General features: G+C 38.0%; 1 protein-coding gene and 1 long non-coding RNA gene across 2 annotated transcripts in view; one reads left to right on the top strand and one right to left on the bottom strand.

Moving 5' to 3' along the window:
• ADGB (androglobin) overlaps window positions 1–24,715 on the top strand; it is a 243,402-nt gene that overhangs the window by 201,494 nt on the left and 17,193 nt on the right. Inside the window, 4 exon segments of the mRNA XM_017877613.1 lie at window positions 7,308–7,480; window positions 9,906–10,082; window positions 10,878–10,980; window positions 13,433–13,654. Coding sequence (XP_017733102.1) covers window positions 7,308–7,480; window positions 9,906–10,082; window positions 10,878–10,980; window positions 13,433–13,654 — 675 coding nt within the window.
• Window positions 10,054–24,042, bottom strand: LOC108533187 (uncharacterized). Its single transcript, XR_001886676.1, has 4 exons — window positions 23,907–24,042; window positions 14,865–14,987; window positions 10,820–10,962; window positions 10,054–10,135 (listed from the first exon to the last, which is right to left on the bottom strand). It is a non-coding gene; the product is annotated as an uncharacterized LOC108533187 (long non-coding RNA).

Here is a 24,715-nt window from a genome sequence, read left to right as displayed (position 1 = left end):
AAAGAAAAAATAAGTCTTCAGAAATAATTACATTTTCTTTCCTGATATCACATTTGAAAATTTTATGTGTGAATGACCAGCTGCTAAAATCAAATTACACTTTGGATTACATAGTATGTTTGTTACTGAAAAGCAGCAAAGAAATTCAGAGTTAAATTGTATTTAAAATGAAGTAGGAAAATTTTCTATTTCAAAGAATATTTTGTCAGGCAACCTTCTTGAAAGTCAAGCAGCTTTCAAATTCAGAATATTTAAGTCTTTAATGTCATGTTTATAAATATTTAGTCAATTTGATTAAAGCATGTCAATATGTCAGCTGCTATGTATCAATTATATATACAACTCAAAATCTCCCCGCTCTAATTTGAAGTGTATGATATATTTCACACATCAGTTACTGCATACATAGAAAAATTCAGTTACTAATGTCTTTAATTTATCCACTTAGCTTACTTTGGTTTTTTTGCAACCTCCTCCTCCTGGCTGAAGGGATTCTTATGCCTCACCCTCCCAAGTAGCTAGGATTACAGATGTGCACCACCATGCCTGGCTAATTTTTGTATTTTCAGTAGAGGTGGGGTTTCACCGTGTTGGCCAGGCTAATCTCAAATTCCTGGTCTCAAGCAATCCAGTCGCCCTGGCCTCACCAAATTGCTGGGATTATAGGCATGAGCCACCATGCTCAGCCAGCTTACTTTTAAAATATAAAACTCTGTATCAAGAAGAAATTGGTTAAGGGTTTTCTGTTGTTGTTTTTTATTAGTACACTGATGACCTAAGTTAAGTTTGATATTCATCCTGAAGTCAATGTTGCCCCACTTACTTATTTAAACCCAACATTTAATTTATATGAAAAATACAATATATAATTTTTTTTCAAAATTTCATGTTTTTGTAACCCATGATAAGAAAGAATAAGACCTGAAATACGGCTATGTACAACTTAGGATATTTCTATTATAAATGTTTAGAAAGCTTGGTCTGTGGTTAACATGCGGCAACAGTGCCACCTTTAGTATATTTTAATATCTAAGTTTTGGTAAAAATTGCTTACTGAGATGGTTCATGGTCACTTAAGACAATAGAAGGCTAGAGAACCTTGAGCAGATAGTACTTAGTGATGTCACCTGCCTTCATGTATAATTAATGGTGTTGTGATTTTAAATTCCTTTTGCCAATATGTTACATTTTTGTGTTGCTGGCCTGGGTCTTTGAAGTTGTAATCTATTTGTGAAAACAAATATGAACTTGTCATTCTCAAAAATATGTGGTTTCAAGTCTCATTCAATTTTATTAGCAGTATTATGACACTATTCCTTTAACTGTAATTAATATTGTACTGTTATTAATTTGGCACAATGAATGCATGGTGCAGTCAATTCAAGGTCTTTGAGGAAACCAAACATTATTAAATACATGTTATATGTATATTATTTATATATATAGACTTTTCTATTTATATTTATCAAGTATGACTGTACTAGATAAATGTATACTTTGTTCTAAACAAGTATTCTAGCTTAGAAATATGTAAATTTTCAAATTCCAACCAGATTTTACTTCTGAGATATAAACTTAAGCACTCACTTTTAATCATAAAACAAAACCGAATTTTACAACTTTTATATGTTTTGTTATCCACTGAAGATTTCCGTCTACTGTGTTCTGGATATATGCAGGATACTGTAAGAGGAGACCTAAAGGCATAATGTTAATGGCCTTTAGAGTTTATTTCATCAACAAGTACTCCCTGAGCACTTCCTCTCTTCCAGGGGTATATTAATTTATTCCAATGGTCATTTCCTCTAGAGGTCTTCTGATTACATAAATATGCAATGTGAAGTAACATATTTCATAATTCTCGGATTAGTAGAATGGTTTTTTCTTGCATCTTACTGCTATATGTACTCCCAACACATACATATTTCCTGTAAAGCTTTACGTGCTAAAGTTAAACAATCTGATAATGAGTGTATATTATTAGTTCAACATCATACTATATGAAATTAGGAATTTAAAACGAGGCATATAATGATGTTCTGGCCTTCAAAGAACTTAAAATTTATGTGAGAAAAGGTAACCCTAAATAATGCCATTAAAAATTTTGGAAATTATTTTATTCTACATATTAAGAATGTAAAGAAGAAGGATGACACATGCCGCTGTGTGCCTGACACTTTAGTAGGTACTTTGTGTATGTAAAATTTAATATTATATATGTTAACTTTGGTGGAATCAAATACACCTAAATGTATTACTCAAACACTGAAAACTATGTGTAGTAAGACAAGAAAGCCCCAGAAATGCTTCATGGGGCAGCTTGAGATTCAATTTCAACTGACATTTGTTAAGCATTTAAAAAACCCAGTGGGTGTATGATACCAGATATGATCCTATTTTAAATGCTCTATATTGATTATTTTAAGCTCTCTGGGTATGGTGCTAGTATCTCCATTACACAGAGAAGGAAACTTAGACTCAAAGGATGGAACAAACCTACAAAAGTTAACCTATTTAGCAGCTGAACCAGAATTCACCTCCAGGTCATTTGACTATTGGACCAAAGGATTTTCCCCACAGCAAGACTTCTCAGCAGCTGGGATTGTCAGCAGAAGGGCAAGTTTCCACTCTTATAGAGTTCTCACAGTCCCTTTGCAGTCTGGTAGGGTGGTCTGTCCCCCAGTTTGAAAGTAGCTAATAACTGGGCACCAAGCAATGTATAAATATGGGCTATTAACAATTACTATTTTACACTGCTCATGGGGTGACTTACGAGACTGCAGTTTTGAAAGGGACTGACAGGTTCTTTGAACTTGTATTTGAATACATATTCAACTCTTATCAGTTGGGAGACTTGAGTACATTATACAACTTCTCTGAATATAGCCTGCTGGGATGCTTGAGACTTAAAAGAGAAAGAAACACAGTAAAGATTGAATAAATATTATTTAAATAATAAATAAATACATTATTTAAATATTTTCCCCTCACCACTTCCATATTAAATTGTTAGAAAAGGTTAATAAAGCATAAGGCTCATGTCCTTCATGTTGGGGAAAGGTAATTATACTTTTCTAAAAGTAAACCAGTGGTTCTCAAAGTGTGATCCTTGGATCAGCTGCCTCAGCACCATCTGGAAACTTGTGAAAAATGTACATTTTGAGGCCCTATCACAGACCTAGCAAATCAGAAACTTTAGTGTTGGTGCCCAGAAATCTGTTCTATGGTAAGCCCTTCAAGTGATTCTGACACAGGCTAAAGTTTGAGAAGTGCTCTTGTAAGGGTACCTTCGGCTTCTTTGAACCTTGTCATTGGCATGCTTCCCTTCAGCCCATCCCTTTGTAGCACTTCTCTGACAAAAGGGAAAAATGTACAGACTTCTTAAAGCAGTGTTTCTCAAAGTACAACCTACAGGCCTACACGCGAGGTAAATTTACCTACACGCGAGGTAAATTTTAAACTGTAGATTTCTGTGCCCCTCACTGGACTACAGAGTTGGAATCTCTGAGGGGTGGACCTCAAGGTGTGCATTTTACAGGTTATCTGTATGATTTCTACACTCACCAACATTGTGAATTGTTGTGTTACAATAAGCAAAGCATTAGCAGCAATATTTTGTGACAACAAACATAGCATTATTAGATACAGACTTGTCTGGCAGCACAAAGTGAAAATAATGAGTTATTCTAGCTCAGTTTTTATGAGATTGTCTTATCTAAAAATGGGCCACAAAGAGAGCTCTAAAATTCTGTTAATCCCGCACTCTATTGGCATTGAGAGTTCTAGGACCTGGATTTTCTTGGGACCAGAAGCTGAGGTGGTAGCTGTGGCCAGTGAGGATGGTTGAAGACTGGTTACCTCATATTTGGGTTAGGATCTGAGGAGACTGAAAAGAAGCAGCACTGAGTTTGCTTTTCTGTGAAGGCAGTGTTTCTGCCACCCCAAAGTTTATGGCTGACAAAAGATGTAAAAGAATGTAAGAGAAAAAGTGTTCTCTGTAGCTTCTCCTACTTTCTATCTTGGGTTTCTGAGAAAAGTTGATTTTACTATGTGCTTTTATAAAATCTTTGTTTTCTTTCTTTTTTTCTTCTTCTCCTGATGTTGTTTCTAAATCTCTAATTTTAAGCCTTATCCCTTCCTCTCATTTAGATAACCTTATTCGCTTTCTGTTAACTTTTTACTCACTTTTAAATCAGTCAATATTCATTTTTCCTACCCATCACAAGCAAGAGCTGAACTGCTTAGAATGTAATCTCACCTTCCTCCACGGAGTGCTCTGTAATTCTATGCACTTGTGACAAGGCCTCCAGGCTATATGAATTTTTCCACTGTTCCAAGACCCTATCTCAGAAAAACAGCATGCACAGATCCTCAGAAGGTTTAGATAGAAAATAAATCCTGGAGAATGTCAGTGAAAATGGCAGGGTAACAACTCCAAAATTAGTAACTCCATAAAAGCAATGAAAACCTGGCAAAAAATTATGACAGTCAACTTTTTCAGAACTCTGGAAGCTTACAAAAGTCTGCAACAACTGAGGATTGTTTGTTCAAGGAAAAAACAGTTGGATTTCTGTAAGAGTAGGAAACTTTATGACATTTTAACTTGTCCCATTCCTCAGCTCAGCAGTAGCTTTGGAAAAACAACAACAACAACAACAACAACCAAAACAAAAACCAGCCAATATTCCTGGCACATATTGGCAGATACCAGAAGAAGTAAAATGGAGTTGGATTTATTTCAAGGTCTTATTCCTGAAGACTTGTCATTGTTTGACTTGTGTGATAATTTCCTGGAAGACTGCACTTACAAAGCTGAATGAAAACTACTGATTGTGCAGAGCTTTCTCCACAAAATGATAGATAAGTCTGAGATTATGCAGTCTGAGGATATAGAATGAAGAAAAAGGAAGAGATCTTCAGAGACTTGTGGGACACCATCACACACACCAGCATATACATAATGGGAACTCCAGAAGGAGAAGAAAAAGAGAAAGCAGCAGAAAGTCTATTTGAACTAATAATGGCTGAAAATGTCCAGATTTGATGGGAAACATTAATTGGCACATTCAAGAAGTGAAACAAACTCCAAATGGGACAAATTCAAAGAGACCCAGAACTAGACACCTCATAATTAAACTCTCTAAAGAGAAAGACAAGGAATCTCAAAAGCAGAAAGGGAAAAGTGGCTCATCACATACAAGGGATTCTAAATAACATTAACAGCAAATTTTTACATCAACATCTAGAGAGACCAGAAGCCAGTGAGAAGGCATATTCAAAGAACTGCAAATAAAATTATCAGCCAAGAATATTCTATCCGGAAAAGCTGTTCTTCAAAAATAAAGAAGAAATTAAGATATCCCAGGAAAACAACTGAAAATATTTTTCAATTTGTTTAGAAAACAAACCTGCCCTACAAAAGTACTAGAGGAAGGTCTTCCAGCTCCAAAAAAAAAAAAAAAAAAAAAAAAAAAAGACACTAAAGACACTAGGCAGTAACTTGAATCTACATGAAGAAATAAAGTGCACCAATAAAACTACATAGATAAATATGAAAGTCGATGTAAATGTGTTTTTTTCCTTATAACTTTTTGTATTCTCCTATCTGATTTAAAAGAAAACAGCTTAAAGCAATGATCATAAGTCTGTGTTGATGGCTCAATATGTGTAAAGATGAAATTTGTAATAACAACATAAAAGGAGACAAAATATGTGAACAAAGTTTTGTACACTATTGAAATTAAATTGGTATTAATTCAAACTAGATTATTATAAATTAAGATTTTAATTATAATCCCCAAGCAACCACTAAGAAACTAACCCCAAAATCTATACAAACAAACAAAAAACAAAGGAATTAAAATGGTACAGCAGTAAACAGTAGTGGAGGAATTGAGAAATAAAAAATGACAAGGTGTAGCGTGTAAGAAATAATAAAAAGACAGACATAAGTCCTATCTTATTAATAATTATTTTAAATGTAAGTTAAATAAACTCTCAAGTTAAAAGGCAGAGAATGGCTGAATGGCCAACAAACACATGACCTAATTATATGCTCTCTGTAAACAACATGCTTCAGTTTCAAAAATGCAAATAGTTTGAGAGCAAAAATATGGAAAAAACAATACCATAAAAAGAATAGCCAGAAGAGACCTGGAGTGGCTATACTAATACCAGACAAAATAGGGTCTAAAATGAAAAATGATAATAGAGACAAAAAAGGATACTTTAAAATAGTAAAAGAGTACTTCATCAAGCAATATAGCAATTATAAACATACATAAACCTAACAACAGAATTCAAAATATTTACATGAAGCAAAAACTGACAGAATTGAAAGAAGAAATAGACAATTCAATAATAATAGTTGTAAACTTTAATACCCCAATTTTAATAATAAGTAGACAAACTAAACAGAAAATTAGCAAGGAAATAGAAGGCTTGAAGAACTCTGGAAACTAATTTGACCTAACAGATACCTATAGAATACTCCACTCAACAACAGCAGAATACACATTCTTCTCAAGGGCACATGGAACATTCTGCAATATAGACCATATATAAATCAATAAATCAAGTCTAAATAAAAGTAAAACTATAGAAATCATACAAATATATTTTCTGGTCACAATTGAAAGGAAGTAGAAAGCAATAAGAAATAAATTGGAGAATTTCACAAATATGTGAAAATTAGACATCATACTCTCTTAACCAATGGATCAGAGAAGAAATCACAAGAGAAATTAAGAAATTCTTAGAAATAAATTTTTAAAAACACCAGAGGATGCAGTAAAAGTAGTGTTGAGAGAAATATATAGCTACAAATGCTTGTATTACAAAGACGTAAGATCACAAATCAGCAACTTATCTTCCATCTTAAAAAACTAGAAAACTAGAAAAAGAAAAGATAACTGTGTCTAAACCAATCAGAGGTAAGGGAATAATAAAGATTAGAGCAGAGGTAAATGAATTCCATATTGTATTACAAGTACTAGCTAACACAATTATGCAATAAATGAAATAAATGGCATCTGTATTGGAAATAAATTGTATAGTGGTGATGGTTACACAGTCTTATAAATGTACCAAAGCCCACGGGTTTGTCCACATCAATGGTGAGTGTATGGTATATGAATTATATGTAGATTTTATGAAAAGGAGTCAGACTTTTATAAAAATCTGTGTGCTTAAAAAAGTACAAATCTATTAGCTTAACCATGTTTCCCTGAGTTGATTTCCTTGTGTCCTGTGAAACTATTTTATTGTTATATTATGACTCATCATTTTTTATTTTTATGTCTCTCTAGCTTATGGTGAAAGACATGAGGAGTTAATTACCTTAGGAAGCCCAGACTCCCACACTATTAGTGAGGGACAAAAATCTTCAGTAACTTCCAAAATAACAAGGAAAGGCAAAGAAAAGTCTTCTGAGAAAGAAAAGACAACCAAAGAAAAACAAGCACCTCGCTTTGAGCCTCAGGTGGATGTGGAGTTTTTTGTTGTTTTTTTTTGTTTTGTTTTTGTTTTTTTTCTTGAGTTACTTAATGATTTTAGGTTCATTGGATTCTTATTTGCCTATCTCATCTGAACACAAAAATGTGAAACATCCTTTCTCCCTGATTCCAGAAACCATCTAGACACCTTGAGGACATTCCTTGGACACCTTCCCCAAGCTCCCTTTTCTAGTTCAGTATCAAAAACCATCACTTAAACCTTTAGTATGTAGAACAGCCTTCATGGCACTTGGGTTTCTAAGATAAATATGATTCAGTACCAACCCTAAAAGAATTCACAGTCTAATAATGGAGGAGACTGAAGGTAAACTGAGAATTATAATGTTGAATGTTGTATGTGCAGTGGTAGAAAGGATAGGTTCTAATACAGCCTCTTCCAGGAGGAACTGAGTTCTGAACCAAGTTAATAAGTAAAGACATGATGAGGCGAAAACTCAGTCTGGTTTTTTGAAGCACTGAAGTATGAGAGATGAGGCTGGAGGGGTCAGTAAGGGTCAGCTGGAAAAGGGCATTAAAGCTTCATTGGAAGGCTGGAACTCTATACACAGTCCAGAGGTTATGAGTCTAAACTCCTTCAGGGCCAGTTAGAAAATTCCAAAGATTAGGAGTAAGGAAGAGGATGTGGATGGCAAACTTGAGGAATGCAAGTACAGGCCTGAAGATTTTCAAGTTATCTAAAAACAGTGCACTCTAAACAAAATACCTATGAGTACAAAATCTTCCCACCATTTATGCCTAGGTTAAGCAGGACTGGAACTTGGGGTATTTAAGAAACACATTAACATGATCAGATTTACATTTCAGATACCCTCGTGGCTTTTAAGGGTGTGGACTTAAAGGAGAAAAGACTGCAGAGGAAGAGAATTCAAGAAAATACTTCAGTAATCTAAGCAAAAGAGTGCAAAGTGTGTCAGGAACAGGAAAAAAGAAAGGAAGGATGGGACAGATCAAGAACTATCTAGAAAACAGAAGGTGGGGTGCAGTTATTAATCCAAAGTGGGTGTTAAAGAACAAGAAGGAGTTTCCAGTAGGAAACTCTCAGGTTTCCAGCAGGACTAGCTAAGTAAGATGTCAATACCTTTAGGAAAATAGACAATAAAGGAAAATTAACAAATAAGAAGAGATGATGACTTGTTGTTTCAGACTCCAGGAATGGTTCCTAAAGATTTCAAAGATTTTATCTCTTAGCTGAAGTCTACCCTGAAGTAAATAAGATTAACCCAATCCATAGATTCCTACAAGAAGACCTCCCTTAGTACCTTCACAGTGCTCCCTTTCCTAATCAAATCTTGATCCCAGAAAAATCTCTGATAAATTCATCTATTAAGAAATTTAAAAAATAATAAAAGCTAATGTACCCTGTGTTAAAAGGAGGAAATAAAATAATTTCAAATTGTGAAAGTCAATTCTCACCAGAATATTAGGGAAATATTGTAGAAAGCAAGGTCATTTTGGTAACACTGAAATCAAACTGCAGGTGGAAACTGTATTCAGTGGTTATATCAATCCACTCTTCCCAACTGCATTATTTATCAGTGATAATTGACATAGTCTCGACCTTATGTAAATTTCTATGTAACCACATTAGTTTCAAGCCTCTGTTCCCAGCCTATGGTCCATTCCATGCAGGTGATCCCATGAGACATTAAAATGTTGTTAATTTTCATAACGACTATATAGCAAGTATATACAGACCTGGAAATGATCAACTATCCTGCTCTCATTTTTGTGAAGAGATGCTATGAGTGAACATAATTACAATTTATAAATTAGTGTGTACAGTTTTTAAGTAAAATTTGCATACATGAAATGCACAAATCACAGTTGTAACATTCAGTGAGTTTTGATCAATGTATTCACCATGTAATCCATGCCCCTATCAAGATATAAATTATAGATTATTTCCATAAGCTCAGGAATTATCTCAAACTTCTTTGCATTCCATTTTCTAATTCTCACACCTCATCTCCTGGTAACAACTGATCTCTCAGTCACCATAGATTAGTCTTGCCTAAATTGCTCTAGAATTTTATACAAATGACATACAAGATGATGTACCCTTTTGTGCTTAACTTCTTTATCAAAGTATAATATCTGTCTGTGGTGTATATCAGTAGTTTATTACTTTTTAATATTAAGCAGAACCCAATTATATGACTATATTACAATTTGTTTATCCATTCCTTGATTGATAGACATATCTGTTGGCTTTTTGTGTATATTATGAATAAGACTGCAATGAACATTTTTGTACAAGTCTTTTGTGAATATATGTTTTCATTTATCTCCAGGAAATACCTAATAGTGAAATTATGTATCATAAGGTAAAATATAGACCCTTTTGAAAGGAGGAAAGCATGCAACACACAGGTTTTTATTTTACTTTGTCAGATATCCACTGTTCACCCTCAACAAGAAGACCCAAATAAGCCCTACTGGATTTTGAGGTTGGTCACTGAACACAGTGAATCAGAATTATTTGAAGTGAAAAAGGATACAGAACGAGCAGATGAAATCCGAGCCATGAAACAAGCATGGGAGACAACTGAGCCAGGAAGAGCAATCAAGGTCATCTGACTTCAAAAAGCTGTCACCTTTTACTTTTCCTCCTTAGGCAGGCTCTGAAAAAAATAGTCATGCTGATAAAAACCATATAGCCTGTCCTTTAGTAATGGTATCTGAAATTTTATCAGATAGACATTGAATAACCACATTGTAAAATGTTACCCTCCTGATTACCCAGAGGACTTGCAAAAACAAAGCACATGGTGGTACCAATTATACGCCCACACTATGGGTTACCTCATTCTTTCACATAGCCCTGGCTATCTGCATGTCTGCTCTTAACACCCCCAAGTAAGAAAGCATTCAAATGTTTAATATGTGCTTTACTACACTTTGCACAGCCTTAGATGGATTAAAAACCATGCGCTGCCCCTTGTGGAATATACACACCTAGTCTTTAGTATCTAAAGACACTAGAGAGTGTCTGACCTATCTCCTATAAAAGTGATTGCCACAGTGACACTGTTACCATGTAAGGGCTTCGTGTCACAATTCAGGGTTATTGGGGCAGACGAAAAAGATTCAGGAACCGCTGCATCTAAGATAGTATGCCCTGAAACGTATTCTTTTTAGGGCTGCTTCTTCATCTATTCTCAAAAATAACTGTCAAAATCATGGATGATTCAGAATTTGAGTTTATCTGATAATGAAGAAGAGCTGGCCTGCTTCATTTAGAATGCCCTATTTAATTCACATTTTCCTGTTTCATTTTTTGATTGAATACCATTAATATGTATTACCTGTACTGGTTGTTGCTTTTGAAGAGCTTTTAAAAAGCTGCTCGTGTTTGTTCTTTAGGCTTCTCAGGCTCGTCTGCATTACCTTAGCGGGTTCATTAAGAAAACATCTGATGCTGAGAGTCCACCTATATCTGAAAGCCAAACTAAACCAAAGGAAGAAGGTCAGTGGATCCTGCCCCAGCTGCCTCAGAGCACAGAGCTGTGACTGGCACTTCTTAAAAAATAATCAGTGGGTTGTGCTTAGTAAAAAGGAGACATTTCAGAATCTCATTCCTTGAGGATCATAAAAAGTTGCACAATTTCAGATAACTATATGAACAGTGCTTCAATTTTCAAATCACTTTCACACATTTTCCCATTTAAGTCCTACATCTCCCCCATCACACACACTGTGCAAGGAGATGTGATTTTCTCCACTTAACAAATGATAAAACCAGAAAGAATGATGCAACCTAGTTAGAAAGTAGCAGTATAAAACTTGAAGATAGGTTTATTACTATAAATCTGGCACCTTTCTAATAATAATAATAAACAATAACAAAAAGAAGTCATACATCAACCCATTTAAGTATATATTATATTATTATTCCAATTTATCAATAAGCACACAGGCGCCAGAGACCATCAGTAATATTCTAAGTTCAGAGCCAGAGACAGAATTGGCCTGCAGACAGGCCCTTCATAATGCCAGTGTCTTCTCACAGCCACTTGACCGATTGCATTATCGCCACACTGAGGTGTCCATGGAGGCAGAAGGCATTCACATCCCAAATCATGCTTTTCCATTTGTATATATTCAGGAATGTAATTCAATAATTGTTATAAAAATAGTATCTCTTAACTTTTCATATGAACAGTGTGAATAGCAAATACCATCCTAATTCTGTTATCCTGGGATAGGCAAAGCATTTTACATTTATTAGCTCACTTTAACCTATAGCAACTATGAGCTATGTATTACTTACTCTTGTCATCTTAGAGATAAAGAGACCAAAGCTCAGAGAGCCACCTTATCTTTCCTAAGTCATCCATCTCAAAAGTGATGAAGTTGGGATTTGAATATTTCTAACTCCTCAAGTACTCACTCCTCTACTGGAGTCTAATGTAATGCTAGGAAAACAAAGGTGAATAGGATTCAGTTCTTGTCCTTTAGGCTATAGATTTATTACTTTTTTATATTTTGTTTTAATGTATATGTATAAAATATTACACTGAATACATTAAAAATGACCAAAAGACTTTATTCCAGACTACTGAAGTAGGGGAGAAAGGTTGAATTCAACTGTAGATACAACAGGAACAAGTGGGGATTTAAAACCAACGGTACAGGTGAGGGAGTAGTTGGTAAATTACTAAGAGGAACTTGGTTAGACGTCAAGGGTCAGGAAAGAGGAACTTGATTAGGTATCAAGGGTGGAAGGATTCTGGATAAACTGACTTAGCAGGATTTTTTGCTAAAACTGGGGTCACCAGGCCAAGGACAAGGCCTAGTTGAGAACAGGACTCAGAGAGCCTGGCCCTGTCATAGAACACACATACAATAAAAGCCACCAATTGTAACTGTATGGCTTGATTAATTTTTGCATGTGAATACTCAGTAGCCACTGTTTAGATCAAGATTAGAAACACTTACCACATACTGAAAGTCCTGCTCATTTGTTTCCAAGTCATTTCCTCCCTCAAGGTAACAACTAGTTGGACCCCTGTCACCATCAAATAATTTTACCTATTCTTGAATTTCAATTTAGACTCATATGTACCCTGTATGTCTCACTATTTAGTTATTTTATTTCTTACTGTGCCTGGAATAGTAAGCTACATTTTATAAGAAATTTGTCGATGTTATGTAAGTTCAACTTACTGGAATAAGTTTCCTTTTTACCTCTTTTTTTTTTTCTCCTCAATCTTCTCAAGTCTTGCTCTAGGGATACATCAACTTTAATAATATTTTTAGGAAATCGACCTTTGACTACTGAATATCTGCCTTTTATTTCAACATTTCTTCATGCCCTTAAGTACTTTCCTATCGCCACCTTTCATTCAGTGCAAAACATAATATGAATTTGGTCACTTGCAACTGATAAATAGGAAAATAATGTCTATATATAATGTGGAAATTGTGGTAGGTTTTACAGTTTTTCCTAGGCTAGGGATCTGTAACACTGAATAGACTCAGAGTATCAAGAAAAAATTTCCCAGCTTTATGACATCACAAGAGAGAGCTCTGTTCAGCTCTATTTTAAGACAATTTTAAATAAAGGTCTATCCATTATGAACCATTGTCAGCATAGGGCTAGTTGTACTTCCTGCAGGGCCCACCTTCACAGCAGCCCCAATAATTCGAATATCCCATTTCCATTTATGTAGTCCCAACTTCTAAAAGCCTCTATTATGTGACATTTTAATACATGGAGGCAGTTTCCAGACACACTTTCTGCCTGGGTCAGCCTTCTAGGGTGACAGTCATTACTTTTGCTAGTGCTCTGGTTAGAAGTTATAGAGCTTTTGAGTCATCTGCTCTAAATCTGTGCTCCCATCATCAAGCCCTGTTACTCTTTGCATGTGATTTCATGGAATGCAAGCTTTTTCAGTAATGCACATGTCTTGTTGTAGTAGAAACAGCTGCAAGTGGTGTAAAAGAGCCAAACTCAAAGAATTCTGCAGGTTCAGAGAGCAGGGAGATGACACAAACAGGATCAGGGAGTGTGGCGTGGAAGAAGTGGCAATTGACCAGGGGCTTGAGGGATGTGGCAAAATCCACGAGTAGCGAAAGTGGAGGAGCATCTTCACCAGGGAAGGAAGAGCGCGAGCAGAGCACACGGAAGGAAAACATTAGTAAGTATTGCTGTCATTGGTAAGATAAACATGTATTTTCAAATAAAAATTGTGGAAAGGATTTTAACTTAAACCTAAGTGATGGCTAGGGCTATAAAAGTAGAAAAGATGTCTTTTCGATTTGTAGATTTTCATTTTACTTAACAGTTGGGAATTTGCTCAAGGACCTGATTACAAAATATTAACCAAAAGATAAAAGCAAGCAAAAGCCCCCCACACACACAAATTTGCAGGTATATTTTTTTCTGTGTATAGGCTTTCTGTGTCTACAAATGCTAAAAATAAAATGCCAGCATTTACACGTACACTTGTCGTTAAACACAGATTTTTTGTGTGTTACTGTAGCATGCTACATGATAGATTTCCTTTTTACCTTTAATAACAAATTTTAAGAATATAGTTTTTTAAATGTTGAAAATGAGCAATTTTCAGTGGTGCACAAGTCACCCTGATTTGATTCATTTCTATGTGGATTCATATCTGTTCACTAAACTGAACTAAATCCCTGATCAAAGGAAAATGCCTTTCCACACTCCTAGTTTCCATGAATTCCTAAGCAACTCCTCAACTCCTCCTGTCTTAAAGGGAACAAAATGTCCTGTTAATGTATTTGGAGAGAATAAATGAGGTTCTTCCTTCAGGTGTGAGCACTACCTAGGCTGTGCTGGAACAGTCAGTCAGCTTCAGGTGCTCATGACCCATTTGTCTCTCACATCAAGCCACATCCTCCTATTAAACCTGGATCAGTAGTATAATCTTACTCTCTATTTTTCTATGTGTTTTGAACCCAGGCAGCAAAGAAGGAAATCTTAATAAGAAGTATTCTCAGAAAAGCCAACAATGGTTCTTTTCTCAAAATTGCTAAACCATTCTGAGAATTTTAAAATTAAGAAGTGTTTAAAGCTAAAGCATGTCCTTAAGTGATTTCCATACTAAGAGGAAAATTCCAAAATTCAAAGGAATCTTTTACTATACTAACAGGAGATTCTGATATTTTTTAAACAATATATTGAAAGTATATGCCCATTCAATAGGTAATAGCTCACATGATGGTAACAGTAAAACTTATTAGAACACATTCCATTTAATATTAATATTTAATTTGTAGAGTAATTTTTCCATCTCTTATCTCACTTGAGATTACATAAATTAGAGAAAGCATATATTGCTATCTCCACTTCTAAAATGACAGGATTTGCAAATGACTCACCCAAGAGCAGGAAACTGACGCAGTTTGGGTAGAACTTGGATTTAAACCCAGCTCTTTGGTCTCCATCTATTGTGATCTCTAACTGAACACAAACATTTCCCCATCCTTAGTTAATTTAGAGATCTATAAAATAGAAAAATGTAGCCAAAACAATGCAACTTAAATTCTGATATCAAATTGCTTACTTATGTGCTAACAAAGTAATCCTTTTGAAATTTTATTTTAATTAGCAAATAATTATATATATTTATGAGGTACAATGGGATGTTTTGATACATGTATAGGTTATGGAATGATCAAATCGAGCTAATAAATGTATTCATTACCTAAAATACTTATTATTTCCTTGTGGTGAGATCATTTAATATCCACTCTGTTAGCTATTTTGAAACATCCAATACACTGTTAGCTGTGTTCACCAAGCTGTGCAACAGAACACCAGAACCTATTCCTGCTAGCTAACTGAAACTAACTGTACCCTTTGACAAACATTTTCCCTTTCCTTGTCCACTACACTATACCACCCCAGCCTCTGGTAACCACCATCCTAATATCTGTATGTTCAACATTTTAGATTCCACATATAAATGAGACCATGCTGTATTTGTCTCTCCGTGGCTGGCTTTTTTACTTAGCATCTTGTCCTCCAGGTTTGTCCATAACGTTGCAAATAACAGAATTTTCTGTTTGTTAAAGACTAAATAGTATTCCATTGTGTCTACATACCACATTTTGAAAAATCCGTTCACCTATTGATGGGTACTTTGATCATTTCCATATGTTGGCTGTTGTGAATAATGTAATGCACATACAAGTACAGACACCTCTTTCACGTACTTGTATTAATTCCTTTGGATATATACCCACAAGTAGAATTGCTGGATCATGTGGTAATTCTACTTTTAGTTTTTCGAATAATATCCATACTGGTTTTTCAAATGGCTTGTAATAATTCCCAATACCACCAAAGTGTACCTGAGTTTCCTTTTATCCACACTCTCACCAATGCTTGTTATCTCTCATCTTTTTTATAACAGCCAATGTAACAGGTATGAGGTAGTATCTCATTGTGGTTTTAATGTGCATTTTTCTGATGACTGGAGATGTTGATCATCTTTTTATATACGTGTTGGTCATTTGTATCTCTTCTTTTAAGTAATATCTATTCAGGTTCTTTACCCATTTTTTAATCTAGTTATTTGCTTTCTTATTATTGAGTAGCTTAAGTTCCTTGTACATATTGAATATTAGCCTCTTATCCAATGCATGATTTCTGAATATTTTAACTCAGCCCATGGGTTGACTCATCACTTTTCATTGTTTCATTTGTAAAACAAAGGTTTTTAGTTTGGTACAACCCCACTTGTCTATTTTTACTTTTGTTTCTGTGTTCTTAGGATCATTTTCAAAGAAAATATTGCCCACACTAATATCATGGGCTGTTTCTCCTGTTTTCTTCTAGTAGTTTTATAGTTTCTGGACTTATGTTTAAGTTTTAATCTATTTTGAATTTATTTTTTTGGTTTTTGTTTTATTTTTAGAGAGGTTGGAGTACAGTGGCTCAATCATGGCTCACTGCAGCCTCAACCTCCTAGGCTCAATGATCTGCCCACCTCAGCCTCCTGAGTAGCTGAGACTATAAGCACATGCCACTATTTCTGGTAAATATTTTATTTTTTATAGAGATGAGGTCTCACTATGTTGCCCAGGCTAGTCTCAAATTCCTGGGCTCAAAGAATTCTCCAGCCTCAGCCTCCTAAAGTTCTGGGTTTACAGGCATGAGCCACCCTGGCCTGAGTTGATTCTTGCATAAAGGTCCATTTTACTTCTTTTTTATGTGAATATCAGGTTTTCCAAACACCATTTATTGAAGAGATCTCCGTTTCCCATTGTGTGTTCTGTTCTATTTGTTTTCAGTTTAGTTTTTATTTTGAGACAGGGCCTTGCTCAGTCACCCAAACCGGAGTTCAGTGGCACAGTAACAGCTCAGTGCAGCCTCAACGTCCTGGGCTCAAGCAATTCTCCAAGCTCAGCTTCCTAAGTAGTTGAGACTACAGGCATGTGCCACCACACCTTGCTAATTTTTTTTTTTATTTTTTTAGAGATGAAGTCTTACCATATTGCCCAGGCTGTTATTGAATTCCTGGGCTCAAGCTATCCTCCCACCTTGGCCTCCCAAAGGGCTAGGATGACAGGCGTGAGCCACCACACTCAGCCTCTATTCCATCTGTTGATGTATCTGTTTTTGTGCCAGCACCATGTTGTTTTGATTAGTATAGCTTTGTAATGTATTTTGAAGTCTGGTGATGTCTCCCTCTTTGTTATTTTTGGTCCAGATAGCTTTGACTATATAGGGCCTTTGGGGGTTCCATACAAATTTTAGGAATGTTTTTATCTACTTCTCTGGAGAATGACATTAGAATTTTGGTAGGGATTGCATTGAATTTGTGGAATGCATTGAGTGGCATGGACATTTTAACATTAATTCTTCCAGTCTATGAACACAGGATGTTTTTCTATTTATTTATGTTACCTTCCATTTCTTTCATCAATATTTTCCCCAAGGCTGCACCAACTTCCACTCATGCAGTCTACACTGTGCTCTGAAACTAATAAGGTAATTTTTAAATTAAGAAAATTGACTGTAATCATGATTCATCAGTTTATAGCAGCCCAGGGGCAGTCACAGAACAGACTTCTTTTTTACCCAGAGTCCCAGACCAGTATTGTAAGGCATGGAAGTTCATGCCCCAGTTTCAGCTCATCTGTTCCTAATTTATTGACACCTTTGGCCATCAGAGTCTTTGGACATGTGCAATAAAGTCTACATAGTTGTGAGCAGGTATACTTTTGCATAGAGAGGAGAAATAAGAACAGAGAGGAAAGATAAAAGTCAGCAGGAAAGGAGGACCTAGACCAAGCAGCCTATCTCCAAGCACAAAATATCTGCAAGACATTTCTCAAACACTTGAAAACATTTATTATCATTTTAATGTTTGCATGCCACTGTGTCCAGAGTTGGTTCCTTCCGGTGGGTTCGTGGTTTCCCTGACTTCAAGAATGAAGCCACGGACCTTCGCAGTGAGTGTTACAGCTCTTAAAGATGTCATGGATCCAAAGAGTGAGTGGTAGCAAGGTTTATTGTGAAGAGCAAAAGAACAAAGCTTCCCCAGCATGGAAGGGAACCCAAGCGGGTTGCTGCTGCTGGCTGAGGTGGCCAACTTTTATTCCCTTATTTGTCCCCTCCCATGTTCCATTTCTGCCCTATCAAAGTGCCCTTTTTTCAGTCCTCCCTGCGATTGGCTACTTTTAGACTCCTGATGATTGGTGCATTTTACAGAGTGCTGATTGGTGCATTCTATGGAGTGCTGATTGGGGCATTTTACAAAGCACTGATTGGTGCATTTTACAATTCTCTTGCTAGCTACAGGACACTGATTGCTACATTTTTACAGTGTGCTGATTGGTGCATTTTACAATACTCTTCTATGACAGAAAAGCTCTCCAAGTCCCCACTTGACCCAGGAAGTCCAGCTGGCTTCACCTCTTGATCCCCCCTCTAAACAGGACACCCCAACTGCTTTTGGGAATTGGGTGATGACTGCTCTAGCTACTTCCTGCTGGATGGGGGCAAAGAAGGGGCCCTGCAGTTGTAGTGTCCTCCAGAGGGGAGCTCTCTAGGCCAGTCAAAGGGACAGTGGGTCGGTCCAGGGGTCCTTAGTAGAAGTTGTGAGTTGAGCTTATTTGGGGTTCCATTTGTAAAACCATCTGTAGCTTGATGGCCTTGATCCCAGAGGAAACAAATTTGACAAGGAGGCTAAAAATACAGGGCCTGAAGGTGAGTAATAGCAAGATGGCTGTTGCGGGAACTAGAAAGGGGAGAAGCCATGTCACCCAACTCCAGAAGCTGGTATAAGAGTTTGAAAGGTGTTGTCTGATTTCAGAAGCCTTTTCCTGTAAATGCCAGGCAGCGTTTCATACTATCCCTGACTGGTTAGTGTAAAAACAACACTCTTCCCCTAAGAAGGTGCAAAGTCCTCCTTTCTCAGCAGTGAGGAGGTCTAGGCCTAGGCGGTTTTGGAGAGTTACTGCTGCCAAAGAGTCTATTTGGGATGGTAGAGTAAGCATGGATTTCATTATTTCTTGCAAACTGTCTGAGAAATCCTTTGAGAGTGTGTGGTAGTAGGATAATGAAGTAGATATACTGGCTCTTCTGGTTCCTGTAGCAGTGGCCATTCCTAACCCTATAAGTAGGGATATTAATTGTATGACCCTGCACTGACAGACTTGAGCTCTGAGGGGCACTGGTAGGGTCTGATTTCCTGGGGCAATGTCAATGTTGGGACTTAGGAATACTAAGGTGCAGGTGCCTGTCCAGTTGGTAGGGAGGCAGATATAAGTTGAAGTTCCACATAAGAAGAATATGCCTTGGCTCGGTAGACAGAACTGGTTATGTATGCTAAAAAGGTGTGAGTTTGTTATTTTCATTTTCCCATACCTGTAGAGTACTTGCCAAGGCAACTCTGGTGAGTGGCTGGAAAGGGGTGTTGGGAGCAAACTGAGTGGTTCTCTGTGTTCTATTTTCCCATTGGAGAAAAAACCATTTTGTATCTACTAGGAACCATTCAAGAGAGTGATTGAAAGAGGGGATGAGAAGGCATTCATTAGTGGTGGGGGTGCTGCTGTAGTGGGTCCAGGGGTGAATGGTCATACAGGGAGTATGTTTGCCATTACAAAACCCAAACTGTTTGTTAAGTAGGAAGGAGGTGATGATTTTTGGAGGCCCTGAGAAGTGGACAAGCCATCTGAATGGAGCTGTTTGGGTGAGCTGGAAGTTACTATGATCAGATGGAGCTTGAAGTTGTAGGTGTAATTACACTGATGGGATAGTAGATGCCCCATGGGCAGGCCTGATAACAGGCTGTGTTGGATGCATAAAGGGGCTTGGAAAGTTAAGATGGTATTTGTAGTCACAGGGCCATGTATGGGCTTTTCATTGCTCATGTAGTAGGTGAGGTTAGAAATGTAAGATGTAAAAGCTGGATTGCACATCCTGTTAGGGTATTCTTGGTCTTATCAGAGATGGAGAAGTCAGCTAATGATTGCATATTTAGAAGTTGGAAAGGGTCTTTTCCTTCATAATTGGGGTGGTAGTTTAAGTTAGTAAAGATGCAGCATTTTCTGCAGGAATGGGAGTGGCGATGTAAGCAGTGGCTGATAGAGAGATACAAAGCCAATAGTCATTTGGCAGGGAAGGATTGGACTGGTTTAACAGAGAGTGGGTTAAGTTGAGAGTCTTGTAGAGGTAATTAGGAGCTAGTAGAAGGGGAGGGGCAACTATGTGGGGTATCCAAGGAAGCAGGAGGGATAGATAGGCAAAGAGTAACTAGGAAGGTAAAGACGGTGCCCTGGAAGATGAGATCATTTTATCCAGTCTGAGTTAAAGGTAGGAGTAAATTGCTGTCAGAAGGAAGGAGGATAGAAAAAAAGGTTGACATGATTAGGATTTCTGTCCTGGCAGAAGCTACAGTATATAGTCCTACTGCATAAAGTATGGTTAGTATACTGCTTAATAATGTGATGAGACAGTAAAAGTATTCCATTAAAGGGGCAAGGAGAGGTGTTAAAGATTATACAGGTTTTCATTTATCTTTTTTAAGTAGGGAAAGGTTTTTCCTCAGGATCAGCTGTAGGAGCCTTTTTAGTCTGTGACATTTCCTTCCAGAATAGGTGACGCAAGTTCTCCAACAGTTTGCAGGTGTATCGAGGCTGGTCTGGCTGATCTTGGGACTCCTGAACTGATGGTCCCGCAGGTTCCTCAGGGGGTGTCCAAAGTTTAACTCTGGTGTGGTGAATCCAAGATTCCCCTCCTGCCACCTTAAATGCAGTGGGGATAGAAAGGATTACCAAATATGGTCCTTCCCACAAGGAATCCATGGATGGGGAGGTAGAGGAGAGGGACTTGACCAACACTATATCTCCCAGTTGGAACAACTCTGTTCCCTTGTCTCTTTGACATCCTTCAGGTAGGTTTTTAAGGTTTTGTTGATATTTTGCCAAAGAAGTTATATCCTTGACCAAGTTGGCCATTTCCTGATCAAGTAAAAAGTCATTTGTGAGAAAAGGTCATCCATACAGCATTTCATATGGACTGAGCTCCATTTTGTGAGGAGAATTTCAGATTCCCAACAAGGCCATGGGCAAGAGAGTAGGCCATGGGAGATGAGTTTCTTGTGTTAGTTTCCTTAAGTGCCCCTTGAGTGTTTAATTTGCCTTCTCAACCTTCCCTGAGGATTGTGGCCTCCGGACACAGTGAAGGTGATGTTGTATCCCTAGCGCCCTGGAAATACCCTGAGTTACCGTGGTTTTAAAAGCCAGACCATTGCCACTTACTAAGCTTTAGGGAAGCCCAAATCTAGGAATTATTTCATGAATTAGGACTTTAACCACTTCCTGAGACTTCTCTGTCTTGCAGGGGAAGGCTTCTATCCGATTTGTAAAGGTATCAACACAGACCAACGAGTATTGAAATCCCCTTGAGTTAGGCATATGGGTAAAGTCCAACTGCCAGTCCTCCCTGGGATAGCGACCTATTCTTTCTTCCCCCAGAGTGGCCTTATGATGTAGCAAGGGATTATTCCTTTGGCACACCTCACAGGCTTTGACTACTTGTTGGATAGTCTGGAGGAGATTTGGCCCTGTAAATAGGGATTTGGTCATTTGATGAGTGTTCTCAATACCCATATGAAAAGTTTGGTGGAGGGCCTTAAGTATTTTCCACTGGCTGGCTTCAGATATGAGTACCTTTCCCTCTTCTGTCATTAACCACCCCCAGGGGAGAACACTATGCCCCCATGAAACTCCTCATTCTATTTTAATCAGGGAATACTGGGGCTTAATCTCTTGGAGAGGGTTGTTCCATGCCAAGGGTCCTTCCATAGGTATTTCTAATGGGAGATTCCTCCTGGAAACAATTTTGGCCTCAGTATCTGCCTGACAGTTTCCTTCTGCCTTTTCTCCTTCACCTTTTTGATGGCTTTGGCAATGTAAGACTGCCATCTCCTTGGGTTTTTGATGTGCAATAACTTCATGATTTCCCTGTGATATTTAATGGGGGTTCCCCCAGAGGTTAGGAACTCCCTTTCTTTTCATATTGCAGCATGGGCATGTAGGATTAGATAAACATACTTGATATCTGTATACACATTTATTGTTTTCTCCTTTCTCAGTTCTAAGGCTCAGGTAAGCACCACTAGTTCTGCTAACTGGGTGATGGTCCCTGGGGGAAGAAGTTTAATTTCAAGTGCTGTTACATCACTAACTATGGCATAACCAATGGCATATCCCATTCTCCACAAATCAACTTCCACCGGTATGTAAGTTAAGGTCAGGATTAGCTAAGGGGACTTCTAAGAGATCCTCTTGGGCGGCATACATCTGGGCTACAATTTGTTGGCAGTCATGCTCGACTGGTTCACCATCCTCTGGGAGAAAAGTAACAGGGTTGAGGACTGCACACATGTGTATGTGAAGCACCGATCCCTCAAGGAGTAGCACCCAGTATCTAAGCAGGCAGTTTTCTGATAGCCATAAATTCCCTTTGGCACCTAATGTGCCATTTATATCATAAATAGTCCAGACGGTGAGATCCTTTCCTTGTATTATTTTGATAGCCTCTGATACTAAGATGGCCACTGCCCACTGCTGCAACTACCCATAAAGAGTGAGGCTAGCCTTTTGCTACTGTATCAGTTTCCTTACTTAGGTATGCCACTGGTTGTGGGGTTGTCCCACGAATCTGAATAAGAACTCCCAGAGCTATTGCCTCTCTCTCCGTGACATGTAGAAAGAAGTTTTTTTCCTGTGGAAAGACTTAAGGCTGGAGCTTGTACTAGGGCCTGCTTTAAGGTTTTGAAGGCTGCTGCTGCCTCTGGTTCCCATTCTACTAGATGAGTATTCACCCTCTAGGTCTCTTTGATTAGAGTATAGAGCAGCCTGGCCATCTCGCTGTATCTGGGGATCCATAGTCGGCAAAAGTCAGTGATCCCAAGAAACTCCCGCAACTGTTTTAATGTTTTAGGGTGAGGACAAGCCAGGATAGGCTGTATTTGTTCTTTGCTGAGGGCCCTGGTTCCTCTGGCTAAGATTAGGCCTAGATATTTGATTGGTTGTAGGCAGAGCTGGGCCTTCAATTTAGACACCTTGTACTCTTTGTTAGCTAGAAAGTTCAAGAGATCTCGAGTAGCTTGCTGGCATAAGGCTTCTGAACTGGTAGCCAAAATTAAATTATCCACATACTGAAGGACCAAAGAGCCTGGACTTGAAAAGTGGCCTAGATCTTGGGCCAGTGCCTGACCAAACAGATCAGGGATATCCCTAAATCCTTGGGGCAAGACCATACACATGAGTTGGGACGTGTGGTCTGTGGGATCCTCAAAGGCAAAGAGAAACTGGGAGTCAGAGTGCAAGGGAATGCAGAAGAAGGCATCCATGAGTTCCAAAACAGTGAGTCATTCTGCTTCCTCTGATATTTCAGAGAAAAGGGTATAGGGGTTGCTTACAACTGGATATAGAGGAATTACTGCCTCACTGATGAGTCTAAGATCTTGCACTAGTCTCCACTGACCATTTGTTTTTTGTACTCCTAGAATTGGGGTGTTGCAGGGACTGCTACATTTCCTTACTAAGGCTTGAGCTTTTAACTGTCTAACAATATTCTGTAATCCTTTATGAGTTTCAGGCCATAAGAGATATTACATTTGATAAGGAAAAGTGGTGGGGTCTTTTAGCCTGATTTGGACTGGGCAGGCATTTTTTGCCCTTCCAAATTGTCCTTCCAATGCCATGACTTCAGGGTTGATTCCCTCTTCAAGTAGGGGACAACAAATGGATAACTTGTTCACCATATTCACATAGATAATAGCTCCAGCTCTGGCTAGTATGTCCCTCCCTAAGAAGGGTGTGAGACTTTAAGGCATAATAAGAAAGTCAAGTTAAAAGAGCAAAGTCTCCCAATTACAACTGAGGAGGTGGAAGAAATACCTGGTTATAGACTGTCCTGGGATTCCTTGGATGGTAATGGACCTTGAGCACAGCCACCCAGGAGAGGAGATTAACACTGAGAAGGCCACGCCAGTATCCAGGAGGAAGTCAATTTCCTGGCCCTCAATGGTTAAACTTACTTGGGGCTCAGTGAGGGTGATGACATGAGCTGGTGCTTGCCCTGGGCACCCTCAGTCCTATTGTTGGGTCATCTGGTTGGGGGATTCTGGACCAGAGAATCTTTGTTCTCTGGGGTAGTGTGCCTTCCAGTAATTGCTTTGGCATAGTGGACATGGGCGAGGGGCAGCTTGTTTCTCACTGGGCAATCTTTCTTAAAGTGTCCTTGCAAACCACACAGATAACAAACCCTACCAGGTGATTGGCCTGCTCCATTTTCTGTCCTCTCTGAACCACCAATGTTTGTTTGTCTGAGGACCATGACTAAGGCTGTGGCCTTTCTCTGATCTTGCCTTTCCTTTTTGGCCTGTTCCTCTTGGTCCTTATTATAGAACACCAAGGTTGCCAGGTTTAGTAATGCCTCCAGATTTTGTTCAGGGCCCAGGGCTCACTTTTGGAGCTTTCTTGTGATATCTGCTGCTGACTGGGTAATAAACTTGTCTTTTAGGATCAATTGACCCTCAAGGGAGTTGGGTGAGAGGGGATTATATTTTCTTAAGGCCCACACAAGGAAGGCAGAAGGATTTTCTTCCTTTCCCTGAGTTATGGTGGACATCATTGAATAATTCATGGACTTTTTCCTAATTCTCCTTAGTCCTTCTAGAACACAGGTCAACAGATGTTTGTGACTC

Source organism: Rhinopithecus bieti, unplaced genomic scaffold (genome assembly GCF_001698545.2).
Source record: "Rhinopithecus bieti isolate Rb0 unplaced genomic scaffold, ASM169854v2 scaffold_10706, whole genome shotgun sequence".
Classification (NCBI taxonomy): domain Eukaryota; kingdom Metazoa; phylum Chordata; class Mammalia; order Primates; family Cercopithecidae; genus Rhinopithecus; species Rhinopithecus bieti.
This window is presented reverse-complemented; position numbering and strand designations above follow the sequence as displayed.